This window comes from Myotis myotis, unplaced genomic scaffold (assembly GCF_014108235.1).
Source record: "Myotis myotis isolate mMyoMyo1 unplaced genomic scaffold, mMyoMyo1.p scaffold_m19_p_45, whole genome shotgun sequence".
In the NCBI taxonomy this organism is placed as follows: Eukaryota; Metazoa; Chordata; class Mammalia; order Chiroptera; family Vespertilionidae; genus Myotis; species Myotis myotis.
The window spans coordinates 1,381,002-1,402,849 of record NW_023416352.1 but is presented as its reverse complement, the minus strand read 5'-3'; the positions used below and the strand labels follow the sequence as shown (position 1 = coordinate 1,402,849).

The 21,848-nt window shown below is 57.7% G+C and overlaps 1 protein-coding gene across 2 annotated transcripts in view; it reads left to right on the top strand.

Annotated features, from left to right (window-relative positions):
• The first annotated feature begins 578 nt into the window (after nucleotides 1-578).
• SULT2B1 (sulfotransferase family 2B member 1) overlaps nucleotides 579-21,848 on the top strand; it is a 33,474-nt gene continuing 12,204 nt past the window's right edge. The window contains exons 1-2 of one of the 2 annotated variants that reach the window (XM_036307055.1): nucleotides 579-745; nucleotides 19,904-20,043. In XM_036307055.1, coding sequence (XP_036162948.1) covers nucleotides 675-745; nucleotides 19,904-20,043 — 211 coding nt within the window. In that variant the 5' untranslated portion in view covers nucleotides 579-674. The remainder of the gene's footprint in view (nucleotides 746-19,903; nucleotides 20,044-21,848) is intronic. The other variant, XM_036307056.1, reaches the window with a different exon arrangement.

The window sequence follows — 21,848 nt, the reverse complement described above, 5'->3', positions numbered from 1 at the left end:
AGAGGGATAGATCTAGAAACATCCACGAGAGAGAAACATCGATCAGCTGCCTCCTGCACGCCCCCCAGTAGGGATGTGCCGGCAACCCAGGTACATGCCCTTGGCCGGAATCGAACCTGGGACCTTTCAGTCCGCAGGCCGACGCTCTATCCGCTGAGCCAAACCGGTCAGGGCTCAATCAATATTTCTTGAGCGAATAAAGGAACGAATGAACGAGAGAATGAATGAATGAATGAATGAATGAATGAATGAATGAATGAATGAGTGAGTGAATGAATGAGTGAATGAATGAGTGATGAATGAAGTCTCTGAGACGGGATTAGCCAGATGAGCAGACACAGGCTGCAGGGGGCACAGCGAGCCCAGAGCAGCAGCCTGGAGGCCCCAGAGCCGGGGACGCTGCACCCCTGGACTCTGCCCCACGCGCTCCAGGGCCGGCCCGCCACCCCTCCTCCCCACTCCCGGGGAAGGGAGGCTCCCTCCCGGCCTCTCCCCGCGGTCGGAGGCGTGGGTAGCAGCTGGGAGAACCGGCTGGGAGCTGCCCCTCCCCTTGGGCGCGGAGGTAGGCACCTGGCGGGTTCCCCCGGTGGCAGACGCCGCCGCTGCACACACGGGTCCCGCGCCGCGCCGTCTGCTCCCTGCACGTCCTCCCCTCCCCGCCCGCGCCCGCCGCCATGGACGGGCCCGCCGAGCCCCGGACCTCGGGCCTGTGGGGCACCTACGAGAACAACATCTCGGAAATCGGGTGAGGACCCCCCCCCCCCGCCCCGCCACCCCGCGCGCCCCAGGAGGTGGCCCGAGCGGAGAGCCGGGGGCCTCGGGCCAAGCCGGTCCGGCCTCCTGCAGCCTCAGCCCCGGGACTCGGCTGGACGGCGGCGGCCGCGGCCACTCGGGTGCCGGCGCTGGTGCCGCCCCGAGGGAGTGGGGGACCGAGGCCGCCCCGAGGCCCCGGCCGGGATGCGGGGCGCGCGTCCCTCGCGGGGCTGAGCTCTCCGTTTGCCGAGGGGTTGGACCGGGCGCGCGCGCGCGGCGAGCGGAGGGTTGGGGCGCAGTAGTTGCTCACGAAACAGAGAACCTGTTGTACGATTTCTTCCCTGGACGCCCCAGCAAGCCCTCAAGTCGGGGTGCCCTTCCTCACAGCAGCTCAGAAGGCACCCCGGCTCCGGCTCCGTCTGGGGTGATGGGAGCGCAGAGGTGGGGGGGGGTCAGGATGGAGCCGAGCCCCAGAACCGAGGCTGTGTGTGTGTGGGGGGGGGGGGGGCCGGCTCCCCACATCTCATCGGGGAGGTTGGGACAGAGCACTCCCCGCCGCTGGAGCCTGACTCCTTCCTCCCTGGGGATGGGCAGACACTGTCAGAGCCCCCCAGCCCCCCTCCGTTCCCAACGGGGGAAACTGAGGCTCCCAGGGAAAGTGCCTGTGCTCACCCAGCCAGGAGCAGGTGCGAGCCCGGTGGGTCTGCCCCCAGAGGCTGTGGTTTCTTGTCTCCTCAGCAGCCTCGGGGATACCCTCTCCCGGTGGCTCCATTTCTCAGCCGAGCCAGCAGAGGCTCAGAGAGGGCCGGCAGCCAGCCCAGGGTCACACAGCAAGCTGCTGACATGGTCTCCAGCTCCCAGGCCAGGGTCTCCCCGCTCAGGGAACACTGCATCCGGCCCCCCGCTCCCCGCCCTCACCCACAAGCTGGGCACCGAGAGGCCTCCCCGGTGCCCCAGATTCCAGAGATGGGAGCAGCTGGGTTCTAATTGCTGTGTGACCCAGGCAGGCCTCATGGTGTCTCTGGTCCTCCCAGGCCGGGGGAGCCAGCGGGCTGGTCCCAGCTCTGCTTGAGGGAGGTCCAGTAGTTCCCTTCTCCGGGCCCCGCGGGTTCTGCGGTTTCTCCTCCAGAGAGAAGCAGCGTCCCACCTGGGCTCCCGCCTCTAGGGAGGTTGCAGCCTCAGTTTCCTCATCTGAGAAATGGGCATAAATAACCTTCCTCTGTAAGACACGTCTGGACCCCTGGGTGCTGCTCCGGGGGCTTCCAACTTTCTTTTCCACGAGCTTCTAGAATCCCCTGGACCCGGAGGGAGGGAGGCCTCTCCTGAGGGCCCTTCACATCCCTTCTGGGGGCTCATCCCAGACCCCTCCGCACACAACATCCCCACTGAACTCCGCGGCTTCCCAGAGTGGCTCCTCCTCCGGGGTCGCCATCTCAGGGCTGGGCCCAGCGGTCACCAGGGTGACCCCCACGCACTGTCCTTGCCCCGTCCTCCCTCTGCCTCCCACAGCCTGGCCCTGCCCAGCCCCACTCCCCTCTAACCTGACTCTCTCCATTCCCGTGGCCCCAGCTCAGGCCTCCTCTTAGCCCCCGGAGCCTCGCCCTGGCCTCCCACCTCCAGTCCTTCCTAGAGCTGCCCCTCCCCTGCTCCCAGTCCCCAAGCGACTCCTAGCCCTGGCACTCTGGCCTCCCAGCTCAGTCACCTCCCTTGACTTTGAATTTCCTGGCCACACCTCACCATTCCCTGCCCCAGGGCCTTTGCATATTCTGTTCCCTCTGCAGGGATTCCCCCGCCACACACACACACACACACACACACACACACACACACACACACACACACACACACGTCTCCGTCTCTTGTAATCTCCACATCTCCCCCGGCCAGCCCCAGCTCCAGCCCCTTCCATGGCTCCCCAGCGCCCAGGGCAATGGTTTCCAAAACATTTTTAAGACGGGGAGACCTATGGCCAAGAGGAATCTTGATCCCAAACGGAACCACATCCATCGCAGAGATCAAGACAGAGCTGCCCTCGTGTAAATGGGGGGAGCGGGCCTAGGCTCCCACCACCGGCTTCTCCTGTGGCTTCGCCTCTCTGCTCCCACAGCCCTCACCCCCCTCGCTAACTGGGCCCCATCTGGCTGCCCCCCCACCGCCCTGCCTGGGTCGCCCACTTTGGGCCTGGGCCCCTGAAGTTTCTATTGCCTGGGAGGGCCTCGCTCCTTCCCGTGGCAAGTTTCTGCTCGCCCTTTAAGACGCGGCCACCACAGGCAGGTCCTGGTCGTGTTTGTCGTCTCCAACCCGTCCCCGAGGCACCAGGGAGGGCCAGCGTGGGGGCCTCGCGGTCCTGGGCTCGGGTGGCGGCTGTGACAGCTCTGGGCATGACGTCAGGGAATGAATGGAGGCGCCGGCACCCTCTGAGCTGGAGCTCGCTGGGTGGCAAGTCAGGATGAGAGGATGGTGAGGAAGGGCAGGGTGCACGGGGGCCAGAGGGGGGACACCGAGGGGCGAAGCTGCTCTTGGGGGGAGGCGAGAGGCTGTGGGTCCCAGCGGACCCCCCGGGCAGCGGCATGAGCGACTCCATGTCCAAGTCCCCATCTCCCCCAAGAAGAGAAACTACGCCCTATGTTGTTCAGGGTTACAGGCCTCTGTGATAAAACCGCTCCCCACCCCCAAACCAAGCAACGGACAAGGATTTAATTCGGGGTAGGGGTTGCGGGGAGAGGCCCAGGGGACAAGGGCGAGCCCAGGGACACCAGCAAGACTCACGGCTCAGAATGTTCTAGTTCACGGGCTTTGTTACCAGTTCTACTTGATGAATCGGATGGGTTCCATGTACCTTGTATGCACGCGGCAGACTGAAAAGGAATAATAAAGGCACAAATAAGTATTTTAAGAGGAAATGTTAGAAGCAGGAGGTAGGCAGGGCACAGATGGTTAGGGATGGTTGACAGGTTCCGTGGCCAATGGGGGGACAAAGCCAGGGACAGTAATCCAGAGAGAACTATTTTTAAATATTTGTATTGATTTTTAGAGAGAGAGGGCGAGAGAAACATCCATGATGAGAGAGAATCATTGATTGGCTGCCTCCTGCACGCCCCCTACTGGGGACCGAGCCTGCAACCCTGGCATGTGCCCCGACCGGAACTGAACAGGCAACCTTTCAGTGCTCGGGACGACGCCCAATCCACTGAGCCACACCAGCCAGGGCCCTAAAGAACCTTTTAAGTCCTCCCTGCACTCAGCGCTTTCCCATCTGACCTCATTCAACCCTCACAACAGCCGTTGGAGACGGACCATGATCACCCATTCGTGACAGACAACCGAGGCCCAGAGAGGTTGAGTGACTTGCCCAGGGTCACACAGCTGCCAAGTGGGGTGGAGCCGGATTTCCACTGAGGCAGGCTGACTGGACAGGGCGGGCAGGTGTGAAAGGAATGAGAGGGTGAGCAAGATGAGGGAGGGGCAGCATCCGGGAGGCAGCCCCTGCCCAGACAGGGAGGCTGAATGGGTTGTCCGAGAGCTTCCCCATTTCCTGGGAATCCGGAGCCCTGGGCTGTGCCTTGACCAGCCCCTTCCGGACAGGGTCAAGGCGAGAAGCAGCCAAGCCGGCATTTGAACCTGTGCTGCTGCTCCTCCCTGCCCCCCGCCCCCCCCCCCCCCCTCCCCGCCCCTTTGATCTTGAAGTCCACGTGCAGGCCCTTCCAGATCTTGGCCTCTTTATGACTGAAGTTGTCAGCCCTGGTTTTACAACCCCAGTCCCTCCCTCCTGCCCCCCCCCCCCCCCCAGTCACTCCAATGACTTTATGGCCACAGCCCTGCCCCCCACAGAGCTGCTTTTGCGGAGGGGAAGGCAGGCGCTAGGAAAAGGTTCTAAGCAATAAATAAATAGTAAGACCTTGGCCCCCAGGGGGAATTCGGGCTGGCAGAGGGGGGGGGAGGGGGGAGGGGCCTGGGCCGCCACTAGTAATTAAGGCGCTTTGGTGAGAATTAGAAAAAGATGGAAAAAAAGAAAAAGATGCTCACAGCCCCCCTTCCCCTCGCCCCACTCCCCTCTGCAAGGGACTGGGGCTTGGGGAGTGGAGGGAAGGCGGGTTTTGGTTCCTGCCTGCTCTCTGGGGGTGGGGGTGGGGGGGGGGGGGATGTGCTTAGGGACAGGGACCTGGGAACAGCCAGGACCCACTTGGAAAGAACTGGGCAGCCCATTTTGCTGAAGGGAGCCAGGCTCTGGGGCAGGGACCGGAGCCCACCAGCGGCATCGAAGGCCAAGGCAAGGAGGGAGCCCCGGTCCTGAGGGGGGAGGGGGGAAGGGGGGCAGCGAGGCCTGGCTCAGGGAGGAGGTGCAGTGGGGGGGAGGGGAGGCCAGCGGCTGGGCTTGCAGGTGGAGTTGGGCCCAGGCTGGGACCCGAGCCAGGACCCAAGGACCTGCCAAGCGATAAGAATGCCCGGGTCACACAGCTTCCCGGCAGGCGACCCTGAGTTCAAGTCCCACCCATGCGCTCGCTCGCTGGGGCCCGCGGGTACCGAGCTCGGGCTGCGGATCTGTGAAGTGGGCGCGGCCGGTGATGCCTGGGGCAGGGCCGACGGGCCCTCTGCTGAGTCAGGGTTTGCGCGCTGTCCTTCCTCCTTCTCTAATTCCCGTCACTCCTCTCCGGCCAGGAACTCGGGGTGCAGGGCAGGGCGGGGTCGGGGTGAAGATTGATAATAATTGCGACCTTCCCGGGCGGTTGCCGAGAGCCAGAGGCAGCCGGCGTCAGCCCATTTTACAGATGGGAAAACTGAGGCCCAGGGAGACACGGCACATCTGAGATTTGCTCCAGAAATGTCACTGTTAAGCCCTCGCTAGAGAAAAGTGATCAGACAGGGGCCTCGAAGAGGCTGTCCCTCTGTGGCCATTGTCAGGTCCCCGCCAACAGGAGCCAGGCCAAGAGGCATTGTGAGAGTTTAAGAATCTGTGTTACATCCTCTCACAGCGGGGCACCGAGGGCGGGTTATGTTCTGTTACGTGGGGACTGGGTCAGGCTGCACCAGCTCAGGGAGCTGCCGAACAGCAGGACATCCTTGGAAGATAGTGGGATGTCGGGGCGGGGTGGGGGGCGCACCACTCGGTCAGGCCGAGGGCGCACCCAAGTTGGCCGGGGAGTGTATCGTCCGCAGGTGCAGGCCATTTGCTTCAAGCTGTGGAAAAACACTTAGAACAATGCATCGCAGAAAACACGGCCTGCCCTGGCCGGTTTGGCTCAGTGGATAGAGCGTCGGCCTGTGGACTGAAGGGTCCTGGGTTCGATTCCCATCAAGGGCACATGTCCGGGTTGCGGCTCAATCCCCAATAGGGGGTGTGCAGGAGGCAGCCGATCAATGATTCTCTCTCATTGATGTTTCTCTCTCTCTCCCTCTCCCTTCCTCTCTGAAATTAATTACATATATATATATATATATATATATATATATATATATATACAGCTTTAGCTGGTTAGGCTCAGTGGATAGAGCGTCAACCTGTGGACTGAAGGGTCCTGGGTTCGATTCTGGTCAAGGGCACATGCCTGGGTCTCGGGCTTGATCCCCAGTAGGGGGCGTGCAGGAGGCAGCCAGTCAATGATTCTCTCTCATCATTGATGTTTCTCTCTCTCTCCCTCTCCCTTCCTCTCTGACATCAATACAAATATATTTAGAAAAACATTAAAAAAAAAAAAAGAAAGAAAACATAGCCAAACAGGGGAGGCCAGGAGTCGTGCATCCGAACAGCCACAGCCTTCACCAGGCGGCCTGTCACCCCATATGGGATCAGCGTGTCTGTGGTCTGTCTGTCTGTCTGTCTGTTGGTCCACCCTCCAGACCCACGCTCTCCCACAGACGCGTAACATGAGCCCGGGAGGTAAACGTTATCTAACAGACACACACACACACACCGTAAAAGAAAGCAGGTGAAACTAACTTTAATTCTATATTTTACTGAACCTGCACTAGCTGAGATAGTGCCATGAATCATGCCACCCACAGCAAACAGTACCAAGGAGGTATCTTCCATCCTCCCCTGCACGCTGGGTGATGGCATGCTCGCAGATGGCCGCTAACTCCCACCGGAAAGGCTGGGTCTGCATTCAGACCTCCTCACCCTGACGCCTCTCGGCCTGAGTGATTCCAATCCTGCCCGAGAAGTTTCCCAACCACTGACTTGGCTGCCAGGGTTGCAGGAGTCATTGAATTATTCAGTATTCAATAATCACTAAATGCCATTTAAACAGTGGAGCTCACCAGCCCGGCTGGTGTGGCTCAGTGGTTGAGCGTCGGCCCATGAACCAGGAGGTCACTGCTCGATTCCCAGTCAAGGGCACACGCCTGGGTTGAGGGCTCGATCCCCAGTGTGGGGCGTGCGGGAGGCGGCCGATCCATGATTCTCTCTCCTCATGGATGTTTCTATCTCTCTCTCCCTCTCCCTTCCTCTCTGAAATCAATAAAAATGTGTTTTTAAAAGGAAGAAGAAGAAAAAAAAAAAAAGGTGGAGAGGTCACCAGTCGCACCAGCCACATTTCAAAGGCTCAGTAGCCACATGTGGCCGGAGGCACAGAATGGATGTTTCCATCATCCGGAAAAGTCCCATTGGAGGATGGGGCCAGGCCGTGAGTGCACCAAGGGCAGGGAGAGGCACATAGTAGGAGCTTAATAAATGTCTGCTGGCTGGGGGGACGGTGGGGAGGAGAGAGAGAGAGAGTGTTTAGAGAGAAAGGAAGGGTTGGGAAGAGCCTTCAGGCTAAAGGCAGCAGCTTCAGAGCCGCGTGCGGGGAGCAGCGGAGCGGGCAGTGTGTCGGGAACAGGTAGAACTTGGCAGTGAGAACCGAATGACACGGGCTGTGCTGGCGCGGAGACCTGGGGAGGTGGGGCCGCGCGCGGGCACATGGGGTGCAAAGCATCTGCTGGGCTGTGAGGGCCAGAACCAGGGACCCAGTCACGGAGCCCCGAGGGCTTGCAGGGAATGAGTCCTTTCTTTAGCTGGGTTTTTTCTCCATCAGCATCACCATCATCTTCAAAGTGACATATATCAACTGTGGTTTTTTTTAATCATTTAAAAGTTTGCATGACTCTTGGGGAGGGCGGGGATGACCCAATCAGACCTGAAAATCTCCCTGAAGGGGTGCTAATCCAAACCCTGTGACCCCCCCACTTTGAGGCGACTTGTTGGCCCAAGAGAAATGAGAGCGTAGGTTCGGCACACAGACCAGGAGGGCCCTGGCTGGTGTGGCTCAGTGGATAGAGCATCGGCCTGCGGACTGAAGGGTCCCGGGTTCGATTCCGGTCAAGGGCACATGCCCGGGTTGTGGGCTCCATCCCCAGGAGTGGGGGGCGTGCAGGAGGCAGCCGATCGATGGTTCTCTCTCATCATTAACGCTTCTGTCCCTCTCCCACTCCCTTCCTCTCTGAAATCAATAAAAACATATATAAAAAAATAAAAAGACGAGGAGGGTCACAGCGGCTTTCCGCATGACAGCTTGACCTGGAAGCGGCGCTCAGTTCACGGGGAACAGGAAACACTGAGGTTCGCGTGGCTGATGGAGTCCTCGGCCATAAAAAGGAACAAAGTCTGACACACCCGCAAACACACACGCATGAATGTCAAGAACGCCATGCTGAGCACAGGGAGCCAAGAGGCACAGAGGAGATTCCGTAAGAGGCAGCCGCAGCCAGCTGGGCGTGTGCCGGGCAGCTCGGGGCAGAGGATAGAGCCGGGGCGGGTGCGGACGGAGCCCCACTGGGGTGCCCGAGGCCCTGGTGGGTGGCACAGGGGGCACCATGCGTTGGTCACAATCCACTCAAGCCCGGCCAGTGTGGAAGTTTGTGCGCTTCCTCAAGAGGAAAATAATTGTTTTAAATATATTTTTATTGATTTCAGAGAGGAAGGGAGAGGGAGAGAGAGAGATAGAAACATCAGTGATGAGAGAGAATCATCGATCGGCTGCCTCCTGCACGCCCCCCACTGGGGATGGAGCTGCAACCCGGGCACGTGCCCTGATTGGGAACCGAACAGCGACCTCCTGGTTCATAGGCTGATGCTCGGCCACTGAGCCACGCCGACGGGCGCGGAAAATAAACGTGAAAGAATGGAAGTGGGGGGTCGTGCAGCCGGTTTTAAACAGAATGGGGTGGCCGATGACCAGAAAGATTGTCCTGCTGCTGATGGAGTTAGTGACTGAGAACTAGGCAAGGCGCCCGGGAAGGTGTAACCTGTGTCCTCGCTATTGTTCTGTGGTTCCAAAGGTGGAGGAGAGGCCCTGCCCCTGCCCTCCCTGGGCAGCCGCCCTGCCCTTTCCTTCCCCTCTTCTCCCTGTGACCCGTCTCCCCCAAACCCCCCCCCCCCCCGCCCCCGTCCGCAGTTCCCTTTGCCTCTCTCTCTCCTAAACTCTAAGCTGCAAGGGCCCTTCTTTGGCCTCTGGGTCTTGTTTCCTGAGCAAACGCAGCCCAGCTGGCTCACTTCTAGGACCTCTGTAACTTCCTAAATAAATTTCCTTATTAAAAAAAAAAAAAGAAAAGAAAGAAAGAATAGCCCTAGCAGGTTTGGCTCAGTGGATAGAGCGTCAGCCTGTGGACTGAAGGGTCCCAGGTTCCAGGTTCGATTCCGGTCAAGGGCACATGCCCGGGTTTCAGGCTCGATTCCCAGTAGGGGGCGTGCAGGAGGCAGCCGATCAATGATTCTCTCGCATCATTGATGTTTCTCTCTCTCTCTCCCTCTCTCTTCCTCTCTGGGCCAGAAGGTTGAGAACCACTGGTGTATGGGGTGATGCTCTGACCAACTGAGCCCCCCGGCCAGGGCACCCATCGGTACTGCTCATCGGTGCTGCATTTCAGAGTCCATTGCAGACACGATTAGAGCATTTCCCCACCGAAACGTTCCAGGCTGCACGTCGTTAAATAGACCCCAACATGTGCTGATGGGTTTTTCTTGTAGTAGATGGTGCTTATGCACCGTATACGGCACAAATCTGCAAGTGCCCGCTTTGAGCAATGCGTGTGCCACCCGAACCCCTATCAGGACAGAAACACCTCCTTCTGAGATGGCCGGATGCCCGCGTTGGCGGCCGATCCAGTCTCCCTGCGGCTCAGGTTCCTCTTGCAGACAATGTCGTCGTGAACGCCCTGGTGTAGGTTTCACTGGGCATTTCCTCTAGGGCGCCTCTCTGTACCCCGAGTTTCTGGGGTCACGGTCGTGTGTGCCTCCAGAAGTTATACTGACGTGCTGCCTGCATGCCAGGTGCTGGCTCTTGGAGGCGGGCAGAGTCGGGGGGGGGGGGATTTCTGCTCCCCTGTTAGCGGAGACCGATGAGAAGCAGGTCGTGACCCTGGCCGGGTGGCTCAGTTGGTTGGGCGTCGCCCTGTGCACCCAAAGGTCAGGACACGTGCCAGGTGACGTTTCTCCCTCATGTTCGTGGTTCTCTCCCTCTCCCTTCCTCTCTCTCTAAAAAATCCATTCTTTAAAAAAAAAATTTGTTTTAATCCATAAAGAAGATAATAGGCCCTGGCCAAGTAGCTCAGGTGGTTAGAGCATCGTCCCGATACCCCAAGGCTGTGGGTTTGATCCCCGGTCAGGGCACCTACAAGAAGCAACCAATGAATGTGTAAACCAGTGGAACAGCAAGCCTCTCTCTCTCTCTCTCTCTCTCTCTCTCTCTCTCTCTCTCTCGCTTTCTCTCTCTCTGTAAAATCAATAAATAAAAAGCTCAAAAAAAGAGAGAAGGCAATAGACAAAGAAAATAATTACTATTGCCCTGGCTGGTTTGGCTCAGTGGATAGAACATCAGCCTGCGGGCTGAAGGGTCCAGGGTTCGATTCCGGTCAAGGGCACATGCCTGGGTTGCGGGCTCAGTCCCCAGTAGGGGGCGTGCAGGAGGCAGCCGATCAATGATTCTCTCTCATCGCTGATGTTTCTCTCTCTCTCCTCCCTCTCCCTTCCTCTCTGAAATCAATAAAAATATATTTTAGAAAAAGAAAATAATTACTTAGAATTAAAAGGGCTGAGAAGGGAGCCAGCAGGATGCTGGGGTAGATGGGTGACAGGCACATGGAGGGGTGTCCCCGGCTTTGTGGGGGCGGCCGGAGTAGCAAATGCCCACGTGGCTACTCCAATTGCTCTCCCACCGGCATCCAGACACCCGCATCCATGTGGGAGCTGCTGGCACCTGCGCCCTGGCCGAGGCGTGAGTCATTCTGCCCGAGCAGAGGGGCCCAGCGGAAGGGGGGACTGGGAGAGGGGGCGCTGGCCCAAGCAGGACTGGGAGTTGAACCCAGCTCAGGCCGAGAGCCTGGGCAATGCTCCCCGGAGAGAGGAGGGGGGCGAGCTGAGCGCGAGCGGGTGCCCCTAACCCTCACCCTAACCGCTGAGAAAGTCGGGGCCCCACAGGCGTTCTCGGAAGGGTGGGCCACACACAGGAAGAGGGGGCATTTCTGCCCCACACAGACCGCAGGCGCCCAGGCACCCACCCGCTCACCTTCTTTGCACGCACGGCCCCTCCTCTCACCTCCCGCAGGGCTGCTCGAGTGTCCCCTCCTCAGAGGGCCCTCCCCACCCCTTCACCTAAACCGCACCCCTACCCCAGACACCCCCTCTCCCTCCCACGCCTGCTTCGTTTTCCCCGTCACCATCTGCTCCGTGTCCTAGTCCACGGAGACACTGTGTGTTAATCGCATGGTTCCTTCTAACCCAGCGGTTCTCAACCTTCCTGATGCCGCGACCCTTTAATACAGCTCCTCACGTGGTGGTAGCCCCCGACCACAAAATTATTTCCGTGGCTACGTCATCACTGTCATGTTGCTACTGTGATGAATCGTCATGCAAATATCTGATACGCAGGATGGGCTTAGGCGACCCCTGTGAAAGGGTCGTGGGAGCCCTGTGAAAGGGTCGTTTGACCCCCAAAGGGGTCGCGACCCACAGGTTGAGAACCGCTGTTCTAACAGAAACTGCAGGAGGGGTTTTCGTCAGTTGCCCTCCTGGTTGTATCCCCTCGGCACCCGGTATATAGTAGTTGCTCAGCAAATACTTGTGGGCTGAATGGAGGAAGCATTTGCCCCATCTCAGGTTTAAAAAAAAAAAAAAGTGCAAAGCTCCTGGGGAGGGGGAGTTCTCTCTTTGGACATCAGGCTGGGCGGCCCCCAGGCAAGAGGTCCCGGTTACCCTCCTGCCGCTGCTCATCCTTCAAATGAGACCAGAGAGGGCTTGAGCGCGGCCTAGGGCCACACAGCCAAGCCCAGGCAGGCTGCAACTCAGCCAGGAGTTGCGTCTCTGCACATCCCTGGGTAGCCAAGAGGCACTGGCCCACTGAATGTTTGACTACAATCACGGCTAGTGGGCCTTGAGCGTTTGTCGGATGAGGTTCTTTTGAAAAATCACACAGTAAAATTGACTTTTGTGTGTGTATGTGTGGCGGTGTATAGTTCTATGGACTTTAACACACGTGTAGATGTGTGTAACCATCGCCACAATCAGGACACAGAACTTTTTCACCATCCCTTTATAGTCCTGTCCTTCCCATTCCCAATTGCCCTCCCCACCCCACTCAGCTACACAGCTACTCTCTGTCCATATAGTTATGTCTTTTTGGAAATGTCATTGTATTCGTTTCCGATGGCTGTGGACATATGTGACCGCAGAGTGGCTTCCAACTACACAAATTCCCTCTCCTCCACTTGAGGCCTGCATTCCTCCTGCAGGCTCTGGGGGAGCATGTTTCCGGGTCTTTTCCAGCTGGTAGAGGCCGCCTGCATCCCTTGGCTTGTGGCCCCATCCTCCATCCTTAAAGCCACAGCGTAGCATCTTCCAATCTCTCTCCTCTCTGACCCCCACTTCCTTCCGTTATTACACCTTCTCTCTGCGGTTCCTTCGAACCCCTGTGATTCCATTACAGGCCCTCCCTGACCATCTCCCCATCTCAACATCCCCCCTCACGTCAACATCGCAGCTGCCGCATCCCTTCTCCCGTGTGGGTGTAGCACAGGGGTCCTCAAACTACGGCCCGCGGGCCACATGCAAATACAAATATTGTATTTGTTCCCGTTTTGTTTTTTTACTTCAAAATGAGATATGTGCAGTGTGCATAGGAATTTGTTCATAGTTTTTTTTTTTTTAAACTATAGTCCGGCCCTCCAACGGTCTGAGGGACAGTGAACTGGCCCCCTGTTTAAAAAGTTTGAGGACCCCTGGTGTAGCATCTTCCAGTTTCCGGGACTGGGACGTGGACATCCTGGGGGCCATTCTTCAGCTCCCCATATATAATAGCCATATATTTTTTTTAAAAAAAATTTTATCGATTATTCACAGAGAGGAAGGGAGAGGGATAGAGAGTTAGAAACATCGATGGGAGAGAAACATCGATCAGCTGCCTCCTGCACACCCCCCACCGGGGATGTGCCCGCAACCAAGGTACATGCCCTTGACCGGAATCGAACCTGGGACCCTTCAGTCCGCAGGCCGACGCTCTATCCGCTGAGCCAAACCGGTCAGGGCATATAACAGCCAAATTGATGGGGTGATAGGTTGTGACCTTCTGAATCTGGCTTCGCCCACTGAAAGCGCAGCACCTTTGAGCCTCATCGCGTGGCGGTGGGTGTCCGAGTGGCGTATTTCTCGTCCTTGCCAAGTAGGCTCGCCCGTGTGCCCCGCTGTTTACCCGCTCACCTGATGACGGATACTTGGGCTGTTCTCAAGTGAAGAAAGGCAGACACTCAATGTAATATGTAAACCATGAGAGCTTCTCAGAGGTGACGGATGGCTTGGGAAAGCAAGCAGGGGGTGGGGTGGGGGGGAGCAAGCAGGGGGCAGGTGGAGGGGGGAGATGGGTTCAGTTGTCAACAGGGCGACAGGGGAGGCCTCAGTGACAAGGTCTTTGTTGGAGCAAAGACCTGTGAGGATGCCAGTCACAGGCCTGAATGGAAGACAGCACAGGCAGTGCAAAGGCCCTGAGGCAGGACTCCGCCTGGAGTGTGGCGGCCAGGAGGTCAGTGTGGCTGGAGCTGAGTAAGCAGGGGCGGGGTGGGGGGGGTGTTTAAAGGCAGGAGGGACCAGGGAAGCTGGTGCTGGGCTTTGCAGTCACCATGAGGGCTTTGAGCGGAGGAGGGACCGTAGCCAACTTGGGTTCTGGCAGCCCCCTGGCAGCGGCGGGGCGAGAACTGACCGTGGGGGCAGCATGGAGGGAGGGAGGTCAGTAAGGAGACGGCAGCCATAGCCCAGGAGAGAGGCAAGCAGCTTTCAACCCTCACCAAGTTCCCTCCAGGGAGGCCTCCCTTTCCTTCTCCAGATAAGGACACTGAGGCCCAGAGAGGTTAGGCTACGTCTCCAAGGTCACACAGCTGGTTGGTAGCAGAGCTGGGGTTCCGATCCACACCTGTGCGGCTTCAGCCTATCTTCCTTCCCTACTGGGCGGGCAGGGCTGCCTCTGGAGTGGTGACTGAGCCCCGGCCGCCAGGGGACCTGAGCCGGGACCGGTTAATTTATTGCACACCCGCTCTGTGCCAGGCACTGGGGGTAAGACACTGAATGAGACAGACACTGTGTCCTAGAGGCAGAGGGAGGGGTGGCGGCTCAAGGACAGCTATGTACTGAGGCATCCTTTGGAGACTGCTGTGTGGCCTTGGGGAACTATATTAACTTCTCTGGGCTCCATTTCTTCTGGCACAAAGTGGTGCTCCCAATACCCACCTCCCGGGGTTCTGGGAGGAGCCTGATAATGCATGTCCTTGGCATAGACTTTCCATAAAGGTGGCTCCCCTACCCCCCACCTTCACTGCTGGGGCCAGAGAGGAGTCAGACAGGGTCTGAGGCCTGAGGAGGCCATAGGAGTGGGCAGGCCCAGCCGACGCAGGGCTGAGGAGCTGTGGCCATGCAGCAGGGAGAGAATGGAGGCCAGGAGATGCGGGAGGAGGCTGGGTTGAGGGTCGAGGGGGCAAGGAGAGCCCGGAGCTGGACTGTGGCAGTGGGGCCGGAGAGAGAGGGCCAGGGCTGGGCGGACTCTGGATTGGGAGGCAGGAGGGTGGACACGCTGGGCCATTCTCAGAGTCTCAGGTCCTGGGGTCCCCTGAGCAGGGGCGGCCGGGCACCTGCTAGGAGGCTCCGTGGGTGCCTGCCGGTGGCTGGTCACATGGCCCGCCCCGCCCGCCGCAGGCCTCTGGCCGGCTCAGGTGTCCTCCTCATTCCTCTGCTCCGATCAAGCGGCAGCGGCGCGCCAGGCCCCGGACGCGGTGTGGGAACCCCACGGCTCGCGACCCGGGGAGGACGGTCACCCTGGGCCAGATGGGAGGTCCGAGGTGGGAGCGAAGGCGCACGGCACCCGTGTTCAGGACACTCCGTGCGATTCGGCCCAGCAGGAGTCCGGGCGGGGCCTCCCTGGTGCACAAGCACAGAGACAGGCGGGGAAGTGGCGGGGGTGGCGGGAAGTGGGGGGGGGGTGCACCCCTGGCAGGTGGAGCAGCAGGTGCAACGGCCCGGAGATGGGAATCGTGCTCAGTACCTGGCGGGAGTGGGGGGGCAGGGGGGCTTTATCTGGAGTGTGGGGTCCAAGGAGGGGCCGGGACAGAAACTGTCTAGAGGACTGAGGTTCAAACCCCAGCTGGGCTTAGTGCGTGCTGTGTGGCCTTGGCCATGTCGCTCCGCTCCCCGCACCCCCATGTTCTCACCCGTAGCGTCATCACGTACAAGGAGATTTGGGCCGCTCCCCCATTCGCCTCGTATTCAGTGAATATTGATGCTCGGTTATTTGTTGAGCAGCTGGTTGTTCTGCGCTCCGAGGGCACAGGTGTGTGGACGCTGCTGGCCTGGAAGGAGGCCCGGCTTTGGGGGTCTCTGAGGGCCCCACGGAGGACTCTAAAGTGCCTGGGACGGAGAACCAGGGAGGCGGGTGGAGGACATAACCAGTGCTCTGCGACTTTCCTTCACTTGTTTCCTGCTAAAGCCCTTCATGCATTCACACACTCATTCATCACACATTCATTCATTCACTTACACACTCATTCATTCACTTACACACTCATTCATTCATTCACTCACACAAATTCATTCATTCAGCACACATTCATTCATCACTCATTCATTCACTTACACACTCATTCACTCATTCATTCATTCACGCACTCATACATTCATTCACTTACACACTCATTCATTCATTCCTCACACATTATTCATTCACTCACACATTCATCACACAAATTCATTCATTCATATCACACTCATTCATTCAGCCACATACCGATTGCGCACGGGCCATGTCCCAGCGCTGTGGATCCCGCCCTGGCTTCCTGGGCTGTGGCTCGGGCCGGTTTGGAGATGGTAACGGCTCGTTTAAGCGTTCAGTGAAGACCCAGGCGCCCCTGAAGGGCACAGGATCCTTTCCTCGCCGGCATCTCGGTGTCCCTCTCCTGTAAACTGGGGAGGACATTTCCCCGAGGAGCTGTCTGTCTGGAGATCAAAGACTGAGCTGACGCTGGCGGCCAACCACAGCGTCGGCTTCCTCGGCATTTGTCAGGAGCCAGGCGCTTCACATTTTTATTCCTTTTAACCCTCAGGTAGGATTAGATCCCCGAGGTAGAAAGTGCCTTTTCCTCGTGGGACCGATGAGGAAACTGAGGCTCAAAGAAGTGTGAGCTGTTGCCAGAGGCACAGAGAGCGCCCAGGTCCAGGCACTTAAGCTGTTAATCTGCCTGGTAACTGATGACCTCACAGCTCCCATCCGCGGGGCTAAATCTGCCTGGCAACCGGTGACATCACTAAGACTACCCTCCGGGCTCAACCTATGGGGGACCTGATAGCGTCACCGAACAATAAAGTCATTATGATGTGACGAGGGCCTACTAAGTGCCAAACGCCATGCTGTGCTAAGCAGCCCCTCCTCTGGGTTCACCCGATGTCCAGTGTCGCCTCTGTCTTGAGTATAATAATAATAACGTTAGCCCTGAGTTATTGCTGCAGACCATGAGCCAATCATGTTTACGGCTATTGACACGTTAAACCCGCCCACTATTTCTAATGTTAAAAACTAACAAGCATTTATATTGTGCTCACTCCGTGCCAGGCACAGTTCTAAGCACTTTTTTCCCCCTGGAGGTAATGATGATGATTATTCCCATTTTATGGATGAAGAAACCGAGGCACAGAGAGGTTCAGCGACTTGCCCACAGCCCCGCAGCTGCTGGGACATGGGCTTCAAAGCCACGTATTCTGGCTCCAGGGTTTATACAGTTAACCAAGACACTGTGCTGCTCCTCTATCCCCGTGTTACCGTTGAGGAAACTGAGGCACAGAGTGACGTCAGCCAGACTCCGAGCACGTGACACCCAGCTCCAGAACAGAACTCTTATTCACGCCGGTACCGCTTTGGGCCTGCAAGTCCCCACCCCCACCCCTCTGAGGTGGCCAGCCCTCCCTCCCTGCTCCCTGGGGAGCAGCCCCAGCCAGGGACAAGGGGCCCTGCACCAGCAGACCATAGAGCACAGGCCGGCTTCCCCTCTGGAAACCTTGGCTGGCCGGGCTGGGCCTCACCAGGCTCCCCGAGCCCTCCCGGGACCCCAGGCAGAGGGCACAGTTCTCTAGCTTTGTCCTTCTGCTCCAACCTGACCCCCCCCCCCCCCCCGCCCCCCATCCCACAGGGCTCCGCAGCTGGGGAGGGAGGCCTTCAGGAAAGACACTGGAGCTTGCTGGGCAAGTCGCAGCCCTCAGCGGCCTCAGTCTCCTCCTCTGTCAACTGGGCAGACAAGGAGGAGCTAACAGAAAAGGCCTCTGCAAGCCACTGGGTTTTTGACCTCACTGGGCGCAACCCCTCGCCTCCTTTTTGTTAAAGGCAGTTGTTTTCATGGGAAGAGTATTTTTTTTCCCTTTAATGCTTTATTCATTCATTCATTCATTCATTCATTCATTCATTCATTCAGTGAGTGTTTTCTTAAAGTAAAACGCACTTGAGTGCCGTGCAATGGCTCGATGAATTCTGCAAAGTGGGCACAATATATAACCAGCCCCGGTCTGCCTCTACCCACAATCACCCAGTCCTCCAAGGGCCACCAGCACCCGCCTTCTAACACCATAGGCCACTTTGTCCTGGCTTTGAACTTCCCATAAGTGGACAGATGCTCTTGGGTCCCTCATTTTTCGTTCAACGTTGTTTCAAGGTTTTTTGTTTGTTTTTTTTAAAAAATATATTTTTATTGATTTCAGAGAGGAAGGGAGAGGGAGAGAGAGACAGAAACATCCATGATGAAAGAGAATCATTGATCGGCTGCCTCCTGCACGCCCCACACTGGGGATCAAGCCCACAGTCCGGGCATGTGCCCTTGACAGGGAATCGAACCGTGACCTCCTGGGTCATAGGTTGATGCTCAACCACTGAGCCAGACCGGCCGGGCTGTTTTTGTTTTTATTGATTTTTAGAGAGAGAGGAAAGGACGGGGATATATATAGAGAGAGAAACATCGATGTGAGAGAGAAACATTGATCTGTTGCCTCCCATATGCACCAACTGGGTATCGAACCCAAAGCCCAGGTATGTGCCCTGACCAGGAATCGAACCTGCAACCGTTTGGTGCGCGGGACGGTGCTCCTACCAACTGAGCCACGCTGGCCAGGGCATGGTTCTGAGCTTGTGTCTGTGCGGTTGAACTCCAACCCTCCTTATACAACAGAAGAGTTGAAACATTCTCTTCCATAACTTGAAATAAAATCCACAGACGATATAACCTTACAATCCCCACCCCCAGTTCAGTGTATTCTATCTCTCTCTTCCTCTCCCTTCCTCTCTGAAATCAATAAAAAAAATATTTTAAAAAACAAAAAAGAACCAATACAGGTGACAAGACCGTTAGGTAGAGGGACTGGCTATTGAGAATGTGAAAAGACTAGACTACAGCGACTTGCTTCCTTTGGAAAGCTGACCAACACTCCGCACAGCCCAGGCGCGTAACGTGCCAGCTTCCGGTTGGCATGCTTCCACCCTGCGCCTCCTCGCCGTGTACTGCGGTGCCCGGAGCCCTGGAACGCGTGACCCCGTAATCCCAGGCCCTGGGTCCTCACGCCCCAGGCCCGCGCCCGGCAGGCTCGCTGCAACCACACAGACGTGACTGTGAATGTATCAGCCCCCACAGGCGCCCAGCGAAGCGTGGCCCCAACGCAACGTCACCTCCGTCGGGTCCCCAAACCCTGGTCCTTCTCCCACACCACACACAGGAGGGGACGGGGGGGCGGGGGGGGGGACGTGCAGGGGGGAGGCAGCAGAGGAAGCAGGGAGCTCTTAAACCATCTCCCTTTGGGCAGCTTCACGCCGTGGTTTGGGAAGGCAGCTGGAGTGAGGGACCCGGCCAGTGTGGCTCAATGGTTGAGCGTCAACCTATGAACCAGGAGGCCAGGGTTCGGTTCCCGGTCAGGGCACCTGCCCGGGTTGTGAGCTCGATCCCCAGTGGGGGGCGTGCAGGAGGCAGCCGATCAATGAGTCTGTCATCATGGATGTTTCTATCTTCCTCTTCCTTCCTCTCTGAAACCAATAAAAATATAGTTTTCTTTCTTTCTTTCTTTCTTTCTTTCTTTCTTTCTTTCTTTCTTTCTTTTTAAATACTGTTTCAGCTTCTCAGTGGCTGGACGTGTGGGTTGGCAGGGGGGCTCTGCCGCACGGGGGCCTGGCTGGCTTCTTGGGCCTCGGTTTCCCCGTTGGGGGAAAGCGGTGGGGCCTTAGCGTCCGCCTTGGGAGGTGGGGTGAAGAGGCCGTGTCTGGAAAGCACTTAGCCCCACTGTGCACATGGGAGGTGCTCCACCTCCCGCCAGCTGTGTGGCTTTGGGCAAGTCACTCACCCTCTCTGTGCCTGGCTTCCTTCACCCATAACAAGAGGATGATAATCATTGTCACCTCGCAGGGCTGTTGCGGGGTTTCAGTCCCCCATTGGCACGGGGCAGATGCCAAAATGAGGTGCAGAGAAAGCTCCTCCCCAAGGTCCCACCAGGAGGGGGTGCCCCTCCCTCCCCTCCTCCCTCCCCCCTCCCCCCCGCGGAGAGTCTGCTGTCTGCCACGTGTGTCCCGGTGACCTCAGCCGTGAAGCTGGACACGGACAGGCCCAGGCCCTGCACCCTCCCGGCGACCTCTGACCTCCCCTGCTCCCCGTTCTCACGGTGTCTCCCCCACTCCTGCAGACAGAAGCTGTCGGGCGAATACTTCCGGTACAAAGGCATCCCCTTCCCCGTGGGCATCTACTCCCCCGAGAGCATCAGCATCACGGAGAACGCGGAGGTGCAGGACGACGACATCTTCATCGTCACCTACCCCAAGTCAGGTACCTGCGGGCGGGGGGAGGGGGGGAAGAGGGCACCCAGGACAATGGGCTGTTCTTAACGGGTCGGCCTTGGCCTTTGTCCTGGCGGGTCCTGCCCCCCAGGAGCACCCCTCTCCCAGGTCCCTTTCCTGCCCCAGGTCAGCGCTCAGGGCCCCAGGGAGCCTTCCCTGACCTCCGTGGCTAAAACAGCATCCCCGCCCCCACCCTCCCACCCCCACCCCCACCCCCCCGTCCGCCCTGGCTGGTGTTGCTCAGTGGGTAGAGCTTCGGCCTGTGGCCTGAAGGGTCCCCGGTTCGATTCCGGTCAAGCGCACATGCCTGGGTTGCAGGCTCGATCCCCAGCAGGGGGCGTGCGGGAGGCAGCCGATCAATGATTCTCTCTCATCATGGATGTTTCTATCTCTCCCTCTCCCTTCCTCTCTGGAATCAATAATAATATATTTTTAAAAAATAAAAATAAATAAAAGAGCGTCCCCCTCCTGTCCCTCTCCATCCCCTTAACCTCCTCATCCCCTGCCCCATGGAATGCTGCCAGCAGCTGCATATTTTATCTTGATTTGCCCTCAGGTTTCCCACTAGAATCTGAGCTCTGTGCGGGCAAATGTTTTCGTTCGTCTTGTTCACGGCTGGGTTCTCTGAGCCTGAAACAGGGCCGGGCACATCATAAGCCTTCAATGCATGTTTGTTGAAGAAAGGGAGGGAGGGGGAGGGGGAGGGGGAGAAAAGGGGAGGGAGGGGGAGGGGGGAGAAGATGGGAGGGAGGGAGGAGCGAGGCTTGCGGTGCCTTCACTCAAAGTCCTTTCGGGAGGTTTTAGTGAGAGCGACAAACTTCGGCATTTTCTTCTCTAAAAGGATGGGTTGGCGCCCTGGCCGGCTTGGCTCAGTGGATAAAGCGTCGGCCTGCGGACCGGAAGGGTCCCGGGTTCGATTCCGGCCAAGGGCACATGCCTGGGTTGCGGGCTCCATCCTCAGTGCAGGGCGTGCAGGAGGCAACCGATCAATGATTCTCTCTCATCCCTTTCTCTCTGAAATCAATAAAGAAATATATTATAAAAAAATAATAAAATGATGGGTTGGCACCTCTATTTCCAAAATATTTGTGAAATTTTTCAAAATGTGACATTCACCCCTTCGGCATGGAGCTCTACGGGGGTTGTTTTGGGGAGCAGCTTTGAGATACAATTCACACCATCCACTCGCCCATTTTAAACTATTTTCATTGATTTCAGAGAGAAAGGGAGAGAGAGAAAGAAACATCAGTGATGAGAGAGAATCATCGATCGGCCGCCTCCTGCACGCCCCCCACTGGGGATCGAGCCCGCAAGCCGGGCATGTGCCCTGACCGGGAATCGAACCGTGACCCCCTGGTTCATAGGCTGACGCTCAACCGCTGAGCCACGCCAGCCGGGCCGATTCACCCGTTTTAAAGTGCAATTCTATGCTGCTGGGCATTCACAGCTGGGCACCCATCACTACCGTCAATTTTAGAACATTCCCATCACCCCAGCAGGAAACAGGTACACACTAGCCATCACCTCCCAGCCCCACATTCCTGCCCCCAGGCCCCGGGGATCATTAATCCGCTTCTGTCCTGGCTTCGCCTGCTCTGGAAATTTCAAATCATTGGAATCGGACACTGCGTGGCCTCTGACCGCTTCTCTCACTCACCGTCACGCTGGCCTGGTCCGTCTCCACCAGCTCCTCGCTGACGCGCACTCACCACCTTCCAATCCTTTGCCTTTAGCACAATGTAAGCTTTCTTTAAAAAATATGTTTTTTTAAAAAAAAAAAAATATGTTTTTATT